The sequence below is a fragment of the Phodopus roborovskii genome, unplaced genomic scaffold (assembly GCF_943737965.1).
Source record: "Phodopus roborovskii unplaced genomic scaffold, PHOROB, whole genome shotgun sequence".
Lineage (NCBI taxonomy): Eukaryota > Metazoa > Chordata > Mammalia > Rodentia > Cricetidae > Phodopus > Phodopus roborovskii.
In genome coordinates, this window is record NW_026125052.1 from 3,400,931 (window position 1) to 3,422,789 (window position 21,859).

Consider the following 21,859-nt stretch of genomic DNA (forward strand, 5'->3'; position numbering starts at 1 on the left):
AACTTCAGCATGTTAGTTCCCATTTCTTCAGTTATTTTATGTATGTGCATGTGCCCATGCATGTAAATAGGAACAAGAGATCAACGTGTTGTATCCTCCCTTATAGATTCCTGAAACTCATTCTAAAATAAATTTACAAAAAATTACAAAATAAAGGACTTTTTTTTTTTTTTTCCTGAAAGCACGATAGTAAGTTGCCAACCCAATACCTCACCCAATATTACCAAATGCTTATCATTCTCCTTCCTAGTTATGATACAACCATCATATCAGAAAATTAACACTGATGCATTACAAAAAATCAAATCTTAAGACCCTACTGAAGTATCACCAATGTCCTAATAATACCTTTTAAAGGAAAAAGACTCGATTTAGAATCAGAACCACCTTTATTTTTTTATAGCCTTCATGCTGAACAATTGCTCATCATCTTGACTTTCACAGTGGAATCACTGTTCCCAGGCTCTCTCAGATGATAGTGCCAGGAGACCAGGCATAAACCACCATGCCTGTAACTTTGAGTATTTCTAACTTCTTTCACCATTATCCTTAGTATTTATTTACTTATGTGATTTGTTTTCTGTTCCATAATGCATCTTCCACAAAGACAGCCTTACTTCTCCCCATCATAATTAGCCCTGATACTCCATATCTAAGCTTTCCCAGGGAAGCCACTCTGTCTTGTTTGTCTCTTACACTCCACTTGGGGACATGAAACTACAAAAAACTCCTTGTCATTTGCTTTAGGTACTGATACATCTCTTCCTATCCCACCTGGACTCCAGTACCCCAGTTTGAATCACAGTAATTCCCTGTATACAGATGATAATTATGAAAATATTTCAAACCTTCAATCTCTAAATATTTTAGCACTGCAGTTAGAGACAATAGTGTTTATGAACTCTCTGAAGCATAATGCTCACCTTCGAGCAACATTTTTGAAGTAGCCTGCACAAAGACATCTTCGTAGTACTTCATGTTTAGGGCCTTCAAAAGTCTCTCTTGGGAAATCACTTTGCTGTAGAAAGAATATGTATTCAGTAATCTAATTTTTTTTCAAAGTTCACATTCCTAAAGACTTCTGGGTAATATGATATAAGAACGGTTAGATTTAGCCTTGAACCTAAAATAGTCAAGACACACAGAATATATAAAATAAGAATTGACAGAATACTATGTATCAGGCAACAAAAAAAGGACGATGACCTGAGACAGGAAATTAATACCAATAAAAGCTTTATCCTAGTCTTCAGAAAGAGTTCTGACTATAGTATAAGAAAAAAAAAAAATTGAAGGGCTGGAGAGATGGCTCAGTGGTTAAGAACCCAGTATCCATATGGCAGCTCACACCTGTCTGTTACTCCTATTCCAGAGGATGTGACACACTCACATAGACATACATGTAGGCAAAGTATCAATGTGCATAAAATACAAATAATTATTTTTAAAAAAGAAAAAATCCAAATGGAACACCCAGAGAACTCATAAGAAAACAGAGCCAAGATTCTGAACAGAAAAAAGTGGCTGGAATTTGCAGGAAAGAGTAAGTTCAGAAAAGATGTTCAAAAACAGCACTGGAGATCTGCAGAAAGTAATTGTCTGCCCAAGTAAATAACTTCCTAGAAAGATAAGATTGTTTGGTATCTCACAGGGCTAAGAATGGTGGTATCAAACCAAACCAAATAAATCCTGGTTTTGGATAGAATAGTAGAAAGGGATTACCTTTAATCTCAGCACTTGGGAGGTAGAGGCAGCAGATCTCTAACATTGAGGAGGCCCTAAGATGTATATATGGTGTTCCAGGCCAGCCAGTACTACATAGTCAGACAGTCAGACACACACACACACACACACACACACACACACACACACACACACACACACACGAACAAAACTTTTGGAGGTGTGTATATTATTTTTAAAATATTTACTTTAAATTATGTAAATGTGTATGTCTATGTGAGTAGTGCAGGTGAGTATAGGAGGGAAGTCAGAGGCATAGGATTCCTGGGAGCTGGAATTACAGGCAGTTATGAATCACCTGATATGGGTATTGGGAACTCTTTTACAAGAGAGTATCTGATCATGAGCATTATATAGTCTATTCAGCACTATTATCCTTTCTTCTTTCTTGTCTTTTTTAGGTAGGTTCTGTTGAGCCCTGGCTAGCCTGGAAACATAGACCAGGTTTTTCTCAACTAACAGAGATCCATCCACCTGCTTCTGCCTCGAAGGTGCTGGAATTAAAGGTATGTACCACCAAACCCAGCCCAGATCTATTGTCTTGATTGTAGTAATGACTTAACAGGCACATGCAGATGTCAAAACTCAGCGAAGTGGACACTGTTTGTTAAATGTTTTGGAAATTTTTTACATTACATGGTAAGTGGATAGGTGGACATGCCCATGACAAAGCATAAGTATGTATGGAGGTCAGAGGACAACTTTTGGGGGTTGGTTCTTTCCTTCTAACAGAATTCCTGAGATCAGACTTGACATTAGATCTGGTGACTTGTACCCCAACTGGCTGAGCCATCTCACCAGCCTAACATGTGAAGCTTAATATGTGTCAATTATTCTTCAGTACAACTATTTAAAACTATTTTCATTTCTTCAGATATACTTCTTTACAGAGATGGCTGTACAAAGCAGCATGAGAGGGAGGGTGTCCAGCTAGAAAAGGCGACACAAATGGGAATGTTCTTCACTGAAAATTCAGTATGACATAGACAGGCTTAAAATGCTAGTCAAGAAAACAAGACAATGAAAACTACGGCAATCACCTGTTTAAGTTTCCTGATCAGTTCCCGAAGTTGAGCTTCCACACGAAATGCAGAAAATAAGCACCGCCAGTGAATCCAATGCTTTTGGCACCATGAAGCTGGAGCTCCACTACAACACAAAAATACTGGTGTCTTGAAAATACCTTCTATAAACGAAAGACAAAAAAAGGTCTTCATTTCCTTTATAAAAAATGGAACCCAGTTACGTGTGGTACCTCAGGGTGAGGGTAGTTGTAACCTCAGTACTTGGGAGGGAAAGGCAGAAGGGTTAGGAGTTCAAGATCATCTATACAGCAAGTCTACTACCAGCCTAGATTACAGGAGACCATCACAAAAGAGCAACCAACCAGCCAACCAACCAAACCACCACCACAACAAACCGAAAAGGAAACCTAGAAGCAAAAGAAGAGATCTGGACAAGAACACATTTTAGAAAATTTGACAAAAAAATTATCAGGGGCTGGAGAGAAGGATCATCAGTTAAGAGTACTTGTTGCTCCTCACTTAATCTGGGCTTGGTTCCCAGCATCCACATGGTGGCTTACAACCATCAGTAACTCCAGTTCCAGGGGATCCTAAGAATTCTATAGTTTCCACAGGCACCAGGCATGCATGTGATACACATACATACAAGCAGGCAAAACACTCATATACCTAAAATAAATCTTCTCAAAGAAAGAAAAAAATTTTGAAAAAAAATTCGTCAAGTCTTCTGAATAAATTGTAAAAAATAATTTGTAAATGGGTTTCTTTTTACACATATGAATTAACAAGTATCTAATCATTATTTAGTCTAATATTTAATCTAAGTACCTAAAAAAATTCTGTAAAAATCACTTTTAGGAATGGTCTGAGGAAAGAGGAGAACCAATATACAATAAATAGCAATTAAATGACATGACAGCCTCCTGAAAATCTCACTGATGTGAAAAATACCTTGAGGCCAGTTTCATCCCATTCAACCTTAATGTCTAAGGTCATACACAGTAAGTACATAATGGAGATGCAGATCAATGTGACATTTTCCATTACGAAGGGCCAGCTCAAATACCTTGACTTGCATTGTTCAAAAATGACAGCTAACGTTGCAAAGTCATTAAATCCTCCAGCTTTCGCTGCCAATTCTCGATGTCTCTGTTCTGCTTCCTTCTGGTACTCTGGATCAACTAAAAGGCAAATCAAGAGACAGTTTAGTTTCCTGTTAAATCAAGTGCCCACATTTACTCTGCTTTCCTTTTCACTATGTTCAACAAAATCTGCCTCACTCTTTGGGTAGAATTAAATTAGCTCTTCCAGTTTCTAAGTATCATAATCATCCCATGTCCTGCCCCCACCCACATCATTTGCAAGACAGAGTATCTCCCTACATAGCTCAGGATGACCTGGAATTTAGAATGTAGCCCCATGGCCTTGAAATTCTTTTGCCCCTGCCTTCTAAGCGCTGGGTTTACAGAACTGTACCACAAAACATAGCTATGTTTCTTTTAAACACATGATAGAGATTTACAATAGTCAACACCATTTTTCTCAATTCAATTGTCTTTAAAATAGTATCTGGAATTTACTATTCTAAAAAATCCATTGTATATTATAAGAGTAGCCCATAGTTAAAAGGGATATAAGGCAAAAGTTCCATGTCCACTTTATGTCATGTAAACAATCTTCAAGGCTAAACACTATTACAGATGGTCCCAAACTTAGAATAATCTAACTTTATAATGGTGTAAAAGCAATATACTTCACATTCAGTAAAGCTGTACCGCCAATTTTCTATTTTAATCTTTTCCCAAAATTCAGCACAACAATCCCTTCCCAATGCTAGTACCATATTGAGCCTATGCTCCCAGTCAGCCATGTAGTTAATTATAAGGATAAATAAGTTAAATAACAGATACACCATAGTACACTATGCAGCACTGTAAAGTATGTTAGTGTTTTTAATGTATGTTTGACTTAGGATGTTTTTAATTTCGGATCAATTTAATCAGGATATACCTCCATCATAAATCAAGGAACATCTGTAATAAGTTTGTGCTCTGCCAACTATTTTCCACTTTTCTCCTTCCACCATGTGGGTTCTAAGTATCAAAACAATGGTCAAAAGTCAGCAGGATCGCTCAACAGGTACAATTGCGAGCCTCACAAGCCTAATGAATGATCTAAGTTCAATGCCCAGAACTCATGTAAAGGGAGGGGAGAACTTTTGACTTCCACATGCAATGCCATAGCAAACATGTACATCATACACATACAAAAAATGATCAAGCATTGCCTAAACATAGAAAGAACATACACAATTTAACTACACATTGTACAATGAATTCAAAATAATAGGTAAACAGGACCTCTATATACATTAAGCTTCTCTATTACAAGTATCCCCTAACTTTATAATAATAACATATAACAAATATACAGAAAACTACTTAAGCTATAAATGTATATTCCAAGAGGTAGTTATAAACATGGTGTAACAATGTATTATGAGCATCAGGAAGCCTAATCACATAATACTATCATCCACTCCCCTCAGAAGGGTAACCATAGCCTGACTTCTAACTCCACAGATGGGTCTTGCCTGTTTCTAACCTTTAAAAACATGTTTTTATATTTATTTATTTTGTGTGTGTGAGCATACCACAGCATCCAATATGGAGGTTAGAAGACAACTTGCTAGAATTAGTTTTCTCCTTCCATCATGTGGGTCCAGTAGTGAAACTCAAGTTGTCCATCTTAGTAGTAAGCACCATTACCCACTGGCCCAGCTTTGTTTCTAACCTTTATATGAGTGGAATCACACACTATGTACTTGAGGCATTTAGTTGCTTTTGCTCAACATATTTCTCAGATTTATCTTTTACTTACTCTGATCCTATTTCTCCTGAATCCATTGCAAGCCTGACATACTCTCTGGGAAAATTCCCCATCCAGCACTTTATCAGATTAATCTTTATTCTGCTTGGGTCTCTTGGGTTATGGAGCCATAGAAGCTTAAAAGTATGACCTAATTTTTCTGTTAATTGTAGGCTACCTTACAAACCTTCAACTCACCTACAATAGTCATTTACACACTGGCTCAACCTCTTACGGAGATAGCAGCTTCATTCTGCAAGTTCAAAGTCAGTCTTGTCAATATAGAAAGTGTTAAACCAACTATACTAAGGCTATACAAACCCTGTCTCAAACAAACAAAAACAAACAGTGCTGGGAAGATCAGTGGTAAAATTCTGGCCAAGCACAAGAACCTAAGTTTAATCCCCAGAACCCATATAATGAAAATAAACAAAATTTAAAGATTTAAAATCCAAATGTGGTAGCCTCCACTTGTAATGGCAGCACTAGGGAGGCAGAAAAGGGTGGACCTTTGAGATTAATTGGCCAGTCAGCCTAGCTTACTTGGCAAGTTGCAGGTTGTGAGAAATCTTTTTTGGGGAACAAGATCTCTGTACATAGCCTTAGCTATCCTAGAACTAAGTAGACCAGGCTGTCCTAGAACTCAGAGATATGCCTGCCTCTGCCCCACCCAATGTTGGGATTAAAGGAATGCACCACCACAGGGAGAAATCTTATCTCAAAAAAAAAAAAAAAAAAAAAAAAAAAAAGTTAATGCTTGAAGAATGGCACCTGAAGTTGACCTCTGGCCTCCACACCCAAACATACTGACATAGAGTTAAAGGAAAAGCAAAAAAAAAAAAAAAAAAGTCAGGTGTGGTGGCACATACCTATAATTCCAAAACTTTGGAGAAAAAGGCAGGTGAATCTCCGTGAAGGTAAGGACAGCCAGCCTGGTCTACATAGCAAGTTTCAGGCCAGATATGACTACATAGTAAGACCCTATCTAATCTCTTGATTAATATACTAGTATACTATGAAATGAAAAAATCCATTATTTTACAGGCATGACAACTCATGTCTTTAATCCCAGTACTTAAAAGGCAGACAAATCTCTGTGAGTTGGAGAGTTCCAGGCCAGTAGGAGCTACTGAGTGAGACCCTGTTTCAAAACTGTAAAGTAAAAACAAATAAATACATAATACAATGTGTACCATGCAAATAGTTCTTCAGTACTGAATGTGCAGAAGGACATACACAGCTAGTTCAAGCTGCTCCCTGAAACAGTGTTTATGGGATATTTATTTTAAATACTACAACTACTTTAGGGTAAGATTTGGCTGTTTTCTTTGTTTTTAAGAATACTATATGGAGCAGGCTAGCCTTAAACTCAGAGAGATCCTCCTGCCTCTGCCTCCCTAGTGCCGACCCTGAACTCTCAGAGATCTGCCTAACTCTGTCTCTTGAGTGCTGGGAACAAAGGTGGGTGCCACCACTGCCAGACTCCAGATTGTTTCTTAATCATAAACTTGCTCAATAACACAAAAATTTTTTTAAGCTAAGCAAAGTTAAAATATACAAAGGGCTTACACAAGAATTTACTCAGGATACTGTATTTGAAATATTTTACTCATAAACAATACTAAACAAGAATAATATACATGTTTATAATCAATTGTATGTTCATACAGTGGAAACTATTTAACAAAAGATCAAAATACAGATACAGAAAACAATACAGATGAATTTCACATGGAATATGTTCACCAAAAGCCAAATGTACACCCAAAACTTTATACTGTATATTTCTACTTGTAATTTCAAAAAAAAAGGCAAAACTAATGTTAAAAAAAAAAATTCCAGCCAGGTGATAGTCTCAATGCCTTGATTCCCAGTACTCAGAAAGCAGACACAGGCAGATCTCTGTGAGTTCAAGACCAGCCTTGTCTACAGAGTTCCAGGGCAGATGGGTTTACAGAGAGAAAAGAAACCCTGTCTTGAAATACCAAACAAAAGTGTTTTCACATGTTGAGGAGTGGAGCACAGCATGCCACTCTGCAAATGGAGGTCAGAGGACAATCTGTAGGACTTTTCTCCTACACTGTGAATCCCAGAAATGAACTCAGGTTGTCAATCTTGGTAGCAAATGCTTATGACAAAACTCAGTCATGTCACCAGCCCAAAACAGTACCTTGATAGGGGTGCATGTTATGTGGGTATATCCCATTCACAAAATTCAATGAATTATAGTAATGTATATGCATTTCAATATATTCAATATTTGCCTTCAAATATCAATGAAAGCCTTCAAGATCAATTCATCTTGTCACCCAATCTAATTCTTTTTCTAACCTTTACTATTGAAGTTAGATTAGTATTGAACCCAATTCCCTAGTTTGCTATTGTTGTTTTGTTTTGGTGGTGTTTTGTTTTCTCCTTACACACACACACACACAAGATCATAAATTCACCATATAACCCAGGATAGCCTCAAACTCCCAGAGGTCCTCCTATGTTACCTTATAAAATGCTGGTATTACAGGCATACACCACTATACTTACTTGACTTTCTGGTTTTATAAATGAAAAACACGGGAGTCTAAGAAAGCTAAGCTCATAATCAGATACTTAAGTAATAATAGGTCAGAGCTCTCAACTCCTGATTTCCACTTCACACTCTCCAGTAATTTTTAGAGTATTTTTAGCCTTGATACATCCTAAGGTAAGCCAATCAACATTATTTTATTGCACATACTATTTTTACTGGGAGAAGTGTTGCAATTGGGTATATTATAAAAATTAAAGTTGTGTGAAAAAAACTCAGTACATTTTTAAAATTTATTTTGTGTTTGTGCATGCTTATTTGCCAAGGCAGTATATAGTAGTCAGAAAACTACTTACGGAAGTTAATTCTCTCCTCCTATCATGTTGTGAATTCTGTGGAACTCAGGACATCAGTACTGGAAAGATAGCTCAGCAGTTAAGAGAATTAGCTATTCTTCTCAGAAGCCACATGGCAGCTCACAATTGTCTGTAACTCAAATCCCAGAGGATCCAAACCCTTCTCTGGCCTCAGTAGGCACCAAGCAAGCAAATGGTACACAGATATACTTGCAGACAAAACACCAATATACATAAAAAATTAATTACAAACAAAAAACAAAAACCTCATGAGACCTGACAGCAAATACCTTACTTTATGTGCCATCTTGCAAGCCCAAGAATCAAAAAAAAAAAAAAAAAAAAAAAAAAAAATTTTTTTTTAAGAATCAAAATTATGACAGTTAAAATTGAGGTCTATTTGGGGATAGGCAGAAAACTGATTCAATAACACAGTACTTTTACAGAAAAATGTACCACCATTACAATCACAGCAATGAAAAACTAGTCTGGACCCAACAATCATAACCTACAAAAGAAAAGGCCAGTGAGGTACGCAATCTCTTGTTACAGTACTAGCTGTTGACAATGTCTGGTGACTACTCTGAAGCTCCTTATGGAAAAAAAGCCAATACATGTTAAATAAACGGTTTCATACTGACACATCAAGAAACAAAAAGAGGAAACCATATATATATATATATATATATATATGGACATTTAAACCATAAAAAAAGAAAGAAAGAAATACTCTAAGGATAAAGGGTTGAACTACCTGTTCTTTTCATTCTAAAAAACAAGTTAATATATTACTAATTTACCACAAAAGAACAAAGGTTCACCTTATTATCTAGCTTTATCCGTGAAGGGAAATTAACTTTTAGCTAGGAATGTTATATATTTCCTATGCCAAACAACTAAGTTAAAGGATAACAAAATATAAAACCACCTATCCTGTTTCCTTCCCACAGCTATATGGTAAACCCCCAAAAGGCTCTGTGAATTATGGAGACCAAAGTAAACAGCCAGACATTATATACATAGTTGGAAATCTCCACACTAAGATGGCAGCTCTTCCTAACTTGATTTACCAGATCACACAACAATCCTTTTGTGGATTTCAAATGACTCTGCAGTTCATATGGAGAGGAAGAGACTGAGAACAGCCAGGGCAACGAGGAAGGGGAAGAGCAAAGGCAGGGATTTCCTCACCTAACTACTTAAAATGCTCATACAAATAGTCAACTGATCTATAACAAAGGAACACGGGCAGTTCAACAGGGAAACTACAATATCTGAACAAATGATATACCTAACCATTATATGATAACATTAAGAGAAAATCTAGATGGCCATGGTATGGAAATGACCTCATTGAATAGCACCAAAAGCAAGATCCACAAAAGAAAAGTTATACTGAACTTCATTAAAATCAAAACCTTCTCTCTGCCAAAGGCAATGCCAAAACAATAAAAGGATAAATCAAACACTTGAGAAAGTACTGAACAGCTAGGCAGTGGTGGTGCACACCTTTAATCTAACACTTGAGAGGCAGAGGCAGGAGGATCTCTGAGGCCAGACTGGTCTACGAAGTGAGTTCCAGGACAGGCTCCAAAGCTACAGAGAAACCTTGTCTGAAAAAAACCAAAAACCAAAAAAAAAAAGAAAGAAAGAAAGAAAGAAAGAAAGAAAGGAAGAAAGGAAGGAAGGAAGGAAGGAAGGAAGGAAGGAAGGAAGGAAGGAAGGAAGGAAGGAAGAAAGAAAGGAAGGAATGAAGAAGAGAAAATACTTTTAACAAAATATATACTGGGGTAGATGAGGTGCTATACACATTTAATCCCAGAACTCAAGAGGCAAAAGCAGAGAGATGTTTGTGAGTTCAAGTTAAGCCTAGTCTACATAGTGAATTCCAGGACAGCTGGGGCTACATAGAGAGACCATGCCTCAAAAATCCAAACCAAACAAAACTGAATCATGGTATTATTGTAACTTTTTTGTTAGTTAATTTGTTTTGTTTTTCCAGATAGGGTTTCCTCTGTGTAGCCCTGGCTGTCCAGGAACTCAGAGAAACTCAGAGAAGCACTTGGCCTGCCACCTTTGTCTCCAAGTTCTGGTATTAGAGTGAGCCACTACTGCCTGGTTGCCAACTTTTTTCTGAAATAGCCAAAACATGAAAAATAACCATTTCCTTTAATAACTGGATAAACTCCATATAATAGAATGGATTATCATTTAGTGATAAAAAGAAATGAACTATCATACCACAAAACACAAAACAAAAACAAAAAACAAAATCATTTATGGTGATATTTTGTTAATGCTATAAAAAAATACAGCTTGCTTTAAGATCAGAGTACAGAGCAAGCCACACTGGTTAGCCACAGAGGCCAGGCAGTGTTGTCACACACCTTTAATCCTGGCACACAGGAGACAGAGGCAGACGGATCTCTGTGAGTTCAAGGCCACCCTGGGCTACACAAGACTGAATCCATCTAAAAGAGAAACAAAGCTCACACAAAGGTGATCTCAAACTTGGGAATTACACGCCTTTAATCCCAACACTAGGGAGATGGGAGACTGGACTCCAGGAGTGATATGGCTGGGCAGAGAGAGGTGTGCAAGGCAGGAGGAGACAGAAGCTCAGGCAGTCTGAGCAGAATCAGTCTGAAACAGTCTGAGGAACAATCAGTCTGAGGAGGCAATCTGAGGATAGGATTACCCCTTTAGTCTGAGCATTGGTACAGGTAAGAACTCTAGCAGCTGGATGTTCTGCCTCTCTGATCCTTCAACTTTCACCCCGGATAGCTGACTCAGAGTTTTTATTATTAAGAATCTTAAATCTTAAATGACAGAGGTCCATTTGAAAATGTTATGTACTATATGATGACAAATACAAGGTATTCTGAAAATGGCAAAATAATAAAGTAAAAAGATCAACTGCCAAGTGGATTGGTTTATTTTATGTGTATGTATGTGACAATGTGTGTGAGCAATTACATTTTCCATGCACCTGAATGCCAAGGAACAACCTGAAGGAAAGGATGTAGTGATGAATAAATGGAGAATATGGGATGTTTAAGCAAATAATACTATTCTGTAGCATTCTATAGTTGTAGATACAGGCTATTGGATATGTGTACAAACCTATAGGATATGCAATTAAATGAGTGGTCCTTTTAGTTAGTAATCTACCAATACTGATGCATGGACAGCAGCAAACACACTTCACAAATAAAAGATGTTAGTAACTGGGAAAACAGTGCGGCTGAGGGAATGGGAATCTTCTAAACTTATTTTTCTGTAAACATAAAACTTTTCTAAAGAAAATGGTCTATGAAGACATAGGAAAACAGTGTCTGTCTTGTTTTCTTTGTTTGAGATGGGGGTCACATTAGCTGCCCAGTCTGGCCTTGAATCAGGATCCTCCTGCCTGTATCTCAAGACAGCAGATATTATAGGCATGTTTCACCACACCTAGCAATCAAATTCTTTACAAAATATAAAAAAAACTGCTCATGGGAGTCCACTAGATGGCTCAGCAGATAAAGGTGGCTTACCACACAATCTCAGTGTGATTCCCAGAACCCACATGGTGGAATAGAAGGAACTCCTCCAAGTTTTTCTGACTTCCACACATGCACTGTGCATCTGTATCCTCAAGCACCTGTATACATACATACATACACACACACACACACACACACACACACACACACACACACACACACACGAGTAAAATAATATAATACAAAGAAAACCTTTAAAAATAAAGTGCTTACCAGGTCTAATAAAGACATTTTCCACAGATAACATTGCTGCTATTGGAAGCAGTAAATCTTCACAATCAAAAGAAGCAGCCTTGATCACTGCACATGTCAGATGTGGGGGGAGAGGAAACTCCACCATGGACAAACCCAATCTTGTCACATGACCACTCCTTAACAGAAAAATAAAGTTCTTAGGACTCTGGGACAATACAAATATAATGTTCATCATTCAGAATAAGTAAGATATAATTTAATTACTTAAACTCATCTCTAGAAAATCAATTCAAAGAATAAAACACTGTGGTCACTGGTAAGAACAATGACAATTGGTTGATGGTGGCCCACACCTTTGATCCTAGCACTCAGGAGCCGCAGGTGGATCTATGAGTTCCAGGACAGCCACGATTACACAGAGAAACCCTGTCTGGGAAAAACCTAAAAACAAATCCTCTATTGTCACAAGTCTTACTTTTCTTTCCCTTTTCTTGTTGCATTTTCCTTTATTTAATTAATGTATGTGCATGCACATGAAACAGCACATATGTAGGCAGGGGTCAGAAGACAACTTGCAGGGAAATGATTCTCCTCTTCTACTCTGTGGGTCCCAGTGATCAAACTCAGGTCAGCCCAGAATTATTTGTTTGTTTGTTTTGGGTTGTTCAAGATAGGGTTTCTCTATATAATAACTCTGGCTGTCCTGGAACTCGATGTGTAGATTAGGCTGGCCTCATACTCAGAGAGATCCACCTACCTCTGCTTCCTGAGTGCTGGGATTAAAGGAGTGTATCACCACCACCTGGGACAAGTCCTAGCATTTTTTACGTAGCTAGCATAATGCTTGGTATTGAAATGGTATTCAAAATTACTTGTGAACTGAAACCACATTAAGAAAAATGATTTGCCAGGTGTTGGTGGCACATACCTTTAACCCCAGCACTCAGGAGGCAGAGGCAGGTGGATTTCTGTGAGTTTGAGGCCAGCCTGTTCTACAGAGCTAGTTCCAGGACAGTCTCCAAAGCAATACAGAACCCTGTCTCGAAACCCCTGCCCCCGCCCCAAAAAAAGTGCTTTAGTTTGGCTGTTTAAAAAATGTTTCATTTGGTTGTTTGGATGTTTTGTTTTGATTTAGGCAGAGACTCTCAAGAGTGGCTTCAAATGCCACACTATATAGCCTTAGACTCCCAGGTAATAAGATCACAGATTACAGGCATGCATTATCATGTCTAGTACAGGAAAACATCTTTATGGTTCAGTAATTGAGAACTGAGGTAAACAAAGCTAAGTAGAGATTTTAATTGCATGTAAAACAATTCATTAACATTGAAATACATTCCTTTCCACGTCTAAAGTAAGACTTATAACCTTTTTTAAAATAACAAATCAAAGTGCCAGGTACAAAAGCCCACACTTGTAATTTCAGTATTTGAGAAGCTGAGGCAAGGAGTATTTAAGGCCAGTATAGCCTGTATGATGAGTTTCAGGCCAGGCTGAACTACATAACTACAAACAAACAAAAATACTAACAATATGTTTAGATTATATTTTTACCTGTCAATAGCATCACACTGATAAAGCTGTTTAAGTGCTTCCAAAATAAGCCTCTCATTAGGTGGATCCAAATATGGAAACCTGAGTATTTAAATGAGATAGGGGAAAGTGAGGATTATTCATAAGAAGATGTTACACACACTTGATAAAAATGTCCTTAAAAGTTTCACTTCTCCACTTCATTTTCTTTTTGTTTTTGTGGACAAGGTCTCTGTCTACATAGTCCTGGTTGGGTTGGAACTCACATGTACACCAGGCTAGTCTCAAAATCAGAGACGCAGCTGCCTCTGCCTCCTAAATGCTAGGATTACAGGTGTGCATTACCATGCCCTGCCCTGGTTCCATTTTACAAGTCCTCCTCTCCCTGAAAACCTTCTAGTACCATGGTCCACATTCAAAAGGAAAATTTTGCTATTTCTGGAATTAAAATCATCTCATTCAAAACACACTTTTTATTCTCCTTTGCTGGAACATTCCCATTCTTTCTCTCTATCTTAAACCTGACTCACACTTTGTAGCCAATTACTCTCTCTTCTCTTCTGCAGGCCACAACTGTTTGTACTAAATTATTACAAAGCAGAGGCCAGTGCCAATAAGATGGATCAGCCAGGAAGGGTGCTTGCCATCAAGCCTGACAATCTGAGTTCTATCTCCAAGATTCCATGGTAGAAGAGAACTGACTCTTGAAAGTTGTCTTCTGACCTCCATATGCACACCTATGTGCTGTATACACCCACAATCTAAATAAAGAGAAAAAGCAACTGACAGTAGCTGAAAATTTCAAGTTATCTAATAGTAACTCAGGGTTGGCCTTGATTTCAAAGAGACCGACCTGTTTCTGCCTCCAAAGAGGTGAAATTAAACCATGCTTAGTCTCCTGACCCCTTATTTTAATTACAAGAAAAATGGCTCAGAGGATAAAGTGCTACCACACCAGGCTTACACCTGGTTTCTTTCTTCTATTTCTTTCTTTCCTTTCCTTTTCAGACTTATTCAAATCAAGGTTTTGTTGTGTATCCTACACTGACTCTGGCCTCCCAACAGTCTTTCTTCCTCAGCTCTTTTAGTGCTGGGATTACATATATGTACTCTTGATAGTACATGCCAATAATTCTACCACTTGAGAAGCTGAGGCAAAAGGATCATGATCTCAAGACCAGGCTCAGCCATATAGCAAGTTTAAAGCTAGCCTGGAAGACATGAGACCCTTTGTCAAAAAATAGCAATGGGATATGGAGAGATGGATCAGGTATTAAGAGCACTTGCTGCTCTTGCACAGGCCCCAGGTTTAGTTCCCAGAACACACATGGTACAACCATCTGTCACTCCAGTTCCATACGGATCTAACAACATTTCCTGATAACCATGAACACCAAGCATGCAAGTGATGCACAGACATGTATGCAGGCAAAACATCCTTATACCTAATATAAAAATTTAAAGAAAAAAGCAAAAGGATAGTAACAATGTAAACAACAGCACTAAGTTATTTAAAATGAATTAATCTCTGTTCATTTCTATTTTTTCTAATATGTATTCACTCTTGGTTATATGTACTCTGTAATTCTTTGAGAATACACTAGGAATTAATGCCAAGAGTCTCCTCTTCCTAAATGAGAATCTATCAAGACACTGTTTTAAATCTGGATTTATCTGAAAATTTTCTGTTTGGTCATTTAGTTCTTTCAGTGGCTTGTTACTTCTTTTTCCATTGGCATAATTTATTAATACAGTTAAATTTTATGTTTTCCTCTACATTCTTTGTTTTGAGCCATATGTGCTGGTGTACACCTATAATATCATTAGTTGGAAGTCACAGTCAGTTGGATCACTATGAGTTCAAGACCAGCCTGGTTTTTATAGCATGTTCCAGACCAGCCAGGAACACATAATGAGACCCTGTTTCAAGGGGGGGGGGGGGGAAATCTGTAGTCTTATTTAAAACCATCTAAATTGGCTTAGAAAGAGTCAGGCTTGGAAGCATTTGTCTATAGTCATTGCACTCAAGAGACAAGAGCAAGAGGTTTGCTAAGGCCAGTCTAGTCTACATAGTAAGTTTCAGGCTCGCAGAACTATAGTGAGGCTCTGACTCAAACACAGGAAAATATGTACACCAATACATCTGGCTCCATAAAATACTTTCTAACCAGAATTACAGTCAAATGCCTTACATTAAAAATTAATAGTGGTCAACCACGCATTGAGGTGCATGTCTTTTAATCACAGTACTTGGGAGGCAGAGGCAGGCAGATTTCTGTGAGTTCAAGGCCAGCTTGTTCTACATAGTGAGTTCCAGGAATGCCCAAGATATATATAGTGAGACTGTCCCAAGAAAACAGTGGTCACTAAAGGCAATCAGCATGAAAACCTCAATTAAGCCAAGGTTTAAATATGAGCAAAATATCAAAACTCAGTATGATAGTTTGAATGTAATTGGCCCCCCATTAAGTTTGCAGGAAGTAGCATTATTAGTAGGTATGGCTTTTTTGGAGTAGCTGTGGCCTTGTTGGAGGAAGTGTGGCAATGTGGGGGTGGGCTTTGAGTTCTCCTATACTCAAGTTACTCCTAGTGTCACATTTCCTGTTGTCTGCAAGATGTAGAACTCTCAGCTACTTCTCCAGTACCATGTCTGCCTGCATGTCACCATGCTCCCTGCCATGATGATAATGGACTGAACTCTGAACTCTGTGTGGGCACCACAATTAAATGTTTTCCTTTATAAGAGTGGCAGTGGTTATGGTGTCTCTTCACAGCCATAGAAACACTAACTAAGACACCCAGTAAAGCAATGCAAGTTTTGAAATAAAAATTTCAAAAAACTTGAAGGCAAATAATAGTTTAACGCTGTTTACTTCTAGACTCCTCAATCTTAAATTACAGCAGTTTGTCCTCAGATCACATAATTAAAAAAGTCCTATCAGTTTGAGGCTGATGAAAATGTTCTGAAATTGACAGTAGTAATGCTCATATAACATTATGAATCTAGTAACAACAATCTGAATTGTATACTTTAAAATGGCTAAAATATAGAATTTTATTTTAGATAAATTAACATTTTTGGTTTAGTTTAAAAGGAAGCAACAAGGGAATCAACCCTGGAAATAGTCTTAATTCCTGAGGGGGACACATTAGTCAAAAAGTACAAAATGATTTCTGAGAAATACCTGGCTTATTCCACTCTAGCCACATTTCTTTCGAGGTTGTCCACATACCTTATGACATCATGTATGGCAAGGCACTTTAATGTCAGAACTACAGATGTCAAGCTAGTTCTCTTAATCTCTGGGATCACATGATCAGGCATACATTGGTTCCAAAACTCTTTACTATAAATCCGAAAGCACTTTCCTGAGGCAGTCCTGCCGGCTCGGCCACTTCGCTGCAATGCTTCACTTCTACAAAAGAAGACAAAAACAGTCCCCAAAATGTTTTGTGGGTTTGCCAAATAATTTGCCTCTCATATTCTAACCAAGCAGAAATACTCTAATCAGCTAAGTGTTCTTTGAATTTAAAAGCTTGATAAAAGAGACTTACTTTGAGACAGGAACCACCTCCAGGATGTCCAGCCCTAATCTGGGGTTGTGATTTAACTGCTTCACAAAGCCTCCGTCCACTACATATCTAAGAGAATGAAAGCAAGTCAAACATCCAGAAAATAAGGGGAGACATGCTCACTGTTACTTTTATCTTATGTGTATGGGTGTTTTCCCACATGTCTGTTGCCCACAAAGACGAGAAGAGGGCCACCAGTAGATCTCCTGGAAATAGAGTTACAGACATTTGGGGGCCACCAAGTAGGTGCTGGGAATAAACCCAGGCCCTCTGGAAGAGCAGTCAGTGCTCTTAACCACTGGACTATCTCTCCAGCCCCAAAAGTTGTTAATTTTAACCACTTCAGATTTTCTTTTTTCTACCATATTTACTGCATTATTGATATTAAATATAAAACTTGAAAGTCAGCATGGTGAGATGGTTTGAAGAGTAAAGGCATATGCCAACAAGCCTGATGACCTGAGTTCAATCTTTGAACTAGGATAGTACAAGGCAAGAATCAACTCATACAAGTGACACAAGTGGTCTTCTGACCTCCACATGTATGTACACACACACACACACACACACACACACACACACACACACGTGTAATGTTTAAAAAAAAAGAAGTTGAAAGTCAAGAAATGGAATCATGATACATAGTTGATGACAAAGTGAAATTCTCACATGTTAATGGTGGTAAAGCCAGTGAGGGAAACATTTTGGCCTTTCTTTAAAAAGCTAACATAGAATTACCATGTGATCTAGCAATTCCATTCCCAAGGACAAATCCAAAACAAATACACAAACATTTGTAGATGAGTACTCATACAAGAAGTAATAGCAAAGGCCAACAAAGTAAAAATCCACCAAATTGTTCATGAAAACCTAACAGACTGGGGACTAGGAAATGGCTCAGTAGTTAAGAGCATTGGCTTCTTTTATAGAGAATCAGGCTTTGAATCCCAGCATTCACATGGTGGTTCCCAACCATGTAACTCTAGGCCAAGAGGATCTGACAGCTCTCTGGCCTCCATAGACACTGCATGCATCTGATGCACAGATATAAATACAGGCAAAACACCCATATATAAAAAACATACAAAATTGTAAATGTACTAAAATTATTTTTTTCCATTTTTAAAGTTATTAAAATAGGGTTCACACTCAGCTCTGAATTGTTGTAACAAATTCAAAATTTGATTCTTTAGCAAAGCCACTGTAGAACAACTCAGGTACAAAGTTAAGTTAGGGCCAGGTGGTGGTGGTGCACTCCTTTAATCCCAGAGACAGGCGGATCTCTCTGAGTTTGAGGCCACCCTGGTCTACCAAGTGAGTCCCAGGACAGCCAGGACTGTTACACAGAGAAATCCTGTCTTGAAAAAAAATCAAAAAAAAAAAAAAAAAAAAAAAAAAAGAGTTAAGAATAGCACCAAGTCTATCATTTCACTAAACAACATTATAAAACTGCTAGTAGACCCTTGCCTGTATGGCAAATATACAATTACAGAAGTTAATGTACTCTACTACTCTAACCCTTTAGAAAAATCACTATTTTTTCTTTTAATTTTTAAGTGACTATTTGTACTTTATTTTTGATACAAGGTTTTATTTATACGGCCAAGGCTGGCTCTGTAGTCACTATGTAGCTCAAACTGTCCTCAAACTCAAGATCTTCTAGCCTCTGCTAGAATTATAGATATACTATACTTCAACACATCTGGATAAGAAACCATCAATTTGTTTTGTTTTGTTTTGGAGACAGGGTTTGGAGGCTGTCCTGGAGCTAGCTCTTATAGACCAGGCTGGTCTTGAACTCAGAGATTCATTTGCCTCTGTCTCTGCCTCCCGAGTGCTGCTGGCATCAAAGGCATGCACCATTTTTAAAGTGTTTATTTTTTATGCATATAGATGTTTTGTTTGTGTGTGTGTGTGTGTGTGTGTGTGTGTGTGTGTGTGTACCTCAGAACTGGAGGTACACACAGTTCTGAAGTGTAGCCACGTGGGTTCTGGGAATCAAAGCTAGGTCCCCAGCAAGCACAGCAAGTCCTCTTTTTAAATCTCTGCCTCTTTCTGCATGCGTGTTCATGCCTTCATGTGTGTGCACGTGTGCATGTGTGTTTTGCCTGTATGCATGTCTGTGTAGCACGTATGTACTGAAGCCTGTAGAAGACAGAAAAGTGACCTGCTCTCATGAAACTGGCAGTTACAAGCAGTTGTGAGTTGTCATGTAGGGGTTGGTAACTGAAGCCCTATGTATATAGGCTTAATTTCTAAGCTAATCATCCAGCTCATAAACCATTGTGGTTTTTTTTAGTATATTAAAATTAATTTCTCTTTACTCATTCACCCTGAATAAACAGAATTGAGTCTTAGAGACTGCGATCTAGCCTTTGTATGGCAGGCAGTCAGACTTAGTGAAGGATATAAATTACACTGGACAAAGTATCAGAAAGGGATGTAGCTCAGAAGCCTGAAAGAATTTCCCATTAGCTATGAATCCAGAATTGAACTTTGCAGGTGATTCTCTACTACTTTTACTCAAAATCTGACTCTATTATTGACTACATCAAAAAAAAAAAAAAAAAAAAAAAAAAGGGGGGGGGGGACACTTGCACCATAATTCAGTTTCACAAGGAAATGAGAAGAAACTCCCCTCAACGAAGACCTGAGCTATTGGTCTGGGAGCAGGCAGCTATCACAAGAGCACCCATGTCCCAGCCAGCATCCACTACAACCTCAGCCCCACCTACACCTAGAGGAGCAATCACCAGAGCTGTGGCCCTGCCTCCAAGGGGAGGAGTGTCCACAGGAGCTGTAGCCCCGCCTGAACCTCAAGGAGTGACCACCTGAGCTTTGGGCCTACTTCCAACAAGAGGAATGATCACTGGAGGCTCTGCTTGCTCCTAAAGGAGCCACAGCCCCCAACTATACCAATTAGAGAAAGAGAGACCCCTTGAAGCATAGGCTCCACCTATACTGATTAGAGGAAGCGATGCATAGACAACACTCAATAATATAAAGAGCAATGTGGCAACACTGCAAACTAGTGTGCTACAACAGCAAGACCTGAACATCCCAATGAAGATGAAACAGAAGAAAATGACCTAAAAATAACTTAGTGAGGATGACTGAGGCCCTCAAAGAGGACATGAAACATTCCTTTAAAGAAATGGAAGAAAAGACAAACAAAAAAATTGGAAGAAATCAACAAATCCCTTAAAGAAAACCAAGAGAAAATAATCAAACAAGTGAAGCAATGATTCAAGACTTGAACTCTTAAATACAGGCAATAAAGAAAACACAAACATAGGAAATTATGGAAATGGAAAATCTGGGTAAGCGACCCGAAACCACAAGCATAAACAATAGAATACAAAAGAGGGAAGAGAGAATTTCAGATTCATCAGTCAAAGAAAATATTAAATCAAACAAATCCTTGACACAAAACATGCAGGAAGTCTAGGATACCATGAAAAGACCAAATCTAAGAATAATAAGGACAGAAGGAGGAGAAGTCATCCAACTCAAAGGCACAGAAAATATATTCAACAAAATCATAGGAGACAACTTTCTCAAACTAAAGGACATGTCTGTGAAAGTACAACCCTACAGAACACTAAATAGACTGGACAAAAAAAAAAAAAAAAGTTCCCTCACCACATAACAATCAAAACAATACACATACAGAATAAAGAAAGGATATTAAGAGCTGCAAAGGAAAAAGACCAGGTAACATATAAAGGCAGACCTATCAGAACTATATCTAACTTCTCAAGGGAAACAATGAAACCCAGAAGGCCCTAGACAATAAGAGACCATGGATGCCAGCCTAGACAACTATATCCAGCAAAGCTTTCAATAACCACAGATGGAGAAAACAAGATAATCCATGATAATACCAGATTTAAACAATACTTACCCACGAACCCACTTCTACAGAAAGTACTAGAAGGAAAACTCCAACCCAAGAAGGTCAGCTACATCCACAAGAACACAGGCAATAGATAAGCTTATAGCAGCAAATCCCAAAGAAGGGAATTGAACACACAATACCATCACCAACAACAAAAATAAAAATAACAGGAACTAGCAGTCACTGGTCATTAATATCCATTAATATAAATGTTCTCAACACACCTATAAAAAAATACAGGCTAATAGAATGGATACAAAAACAGAATCCATCCTTCTGCTGCATACAAGAAACACACCTCTACCTTAAAGACAGACATTACCTGAAGTACAATCAAAGTGAAGGAGAATCGACAATATGAACAAAGGAGTCAAGACCATGATGGGGAAACCCAGAGAACCAGCTGACTGAGCTAATGAGAAGGGAATTAGTTTAAAAAAAAAAAAAAAAAAACAGGTTAGTTACCAAACTCTAATGATTAACTTCTAGAGAACTTTCAGAAGTTGTTAAACTTCTGACAGCTCAGTGGATAAGGGCTCTTATATGAAAAGTCCTGGCCACCTAAATCAAATCTCCAGTATCTACATGGTAGAAGTCAA

At 38.0% G+C, this 21,859-nt stretch overlaps 1 protein-coding gene across 1 annotated transcript in view; it reads right to left on the reverse strand.

Moving 5' to 3' along the window:
• Nucleotides 1-21,859, reverse strand: part of Dhx40 (DEAH-box helicase 40) — a 42,505-nt gene that overhangs the window by 4,892 nt on the left and 15,754 nt on the right. The window contains exons 9-15 of the mRNA XM_051187772.1: nt 17,345-17,431; nt 17,023-17,205; nt 13,811-13,891; nt 12,275-12,432; nt 3,835-3,949; nt 2,784-2,892; nt 924-1,018 (exon numbers count right to left, since the gene is read on the reverse strand). Coding sequence (XP_051043729.1) covers nt 924-1,018; nt 2,784-2,892; nt 3,835-3,949; nt 12,275-12,432; nt 13,811-13,891; nt 17,023-17,205; nt 17,345-17,431 — 828 coding nt within the window. The remainder of the gene's footprint in view (nt 1-923; nt 1,019-2,783; nt 2,893-3,834; nt 3,950-12,274; nt 12,433-13,810; nt 13,892-17,022; nt 17,206-17,344; nt 17,432-21,859) is intronic.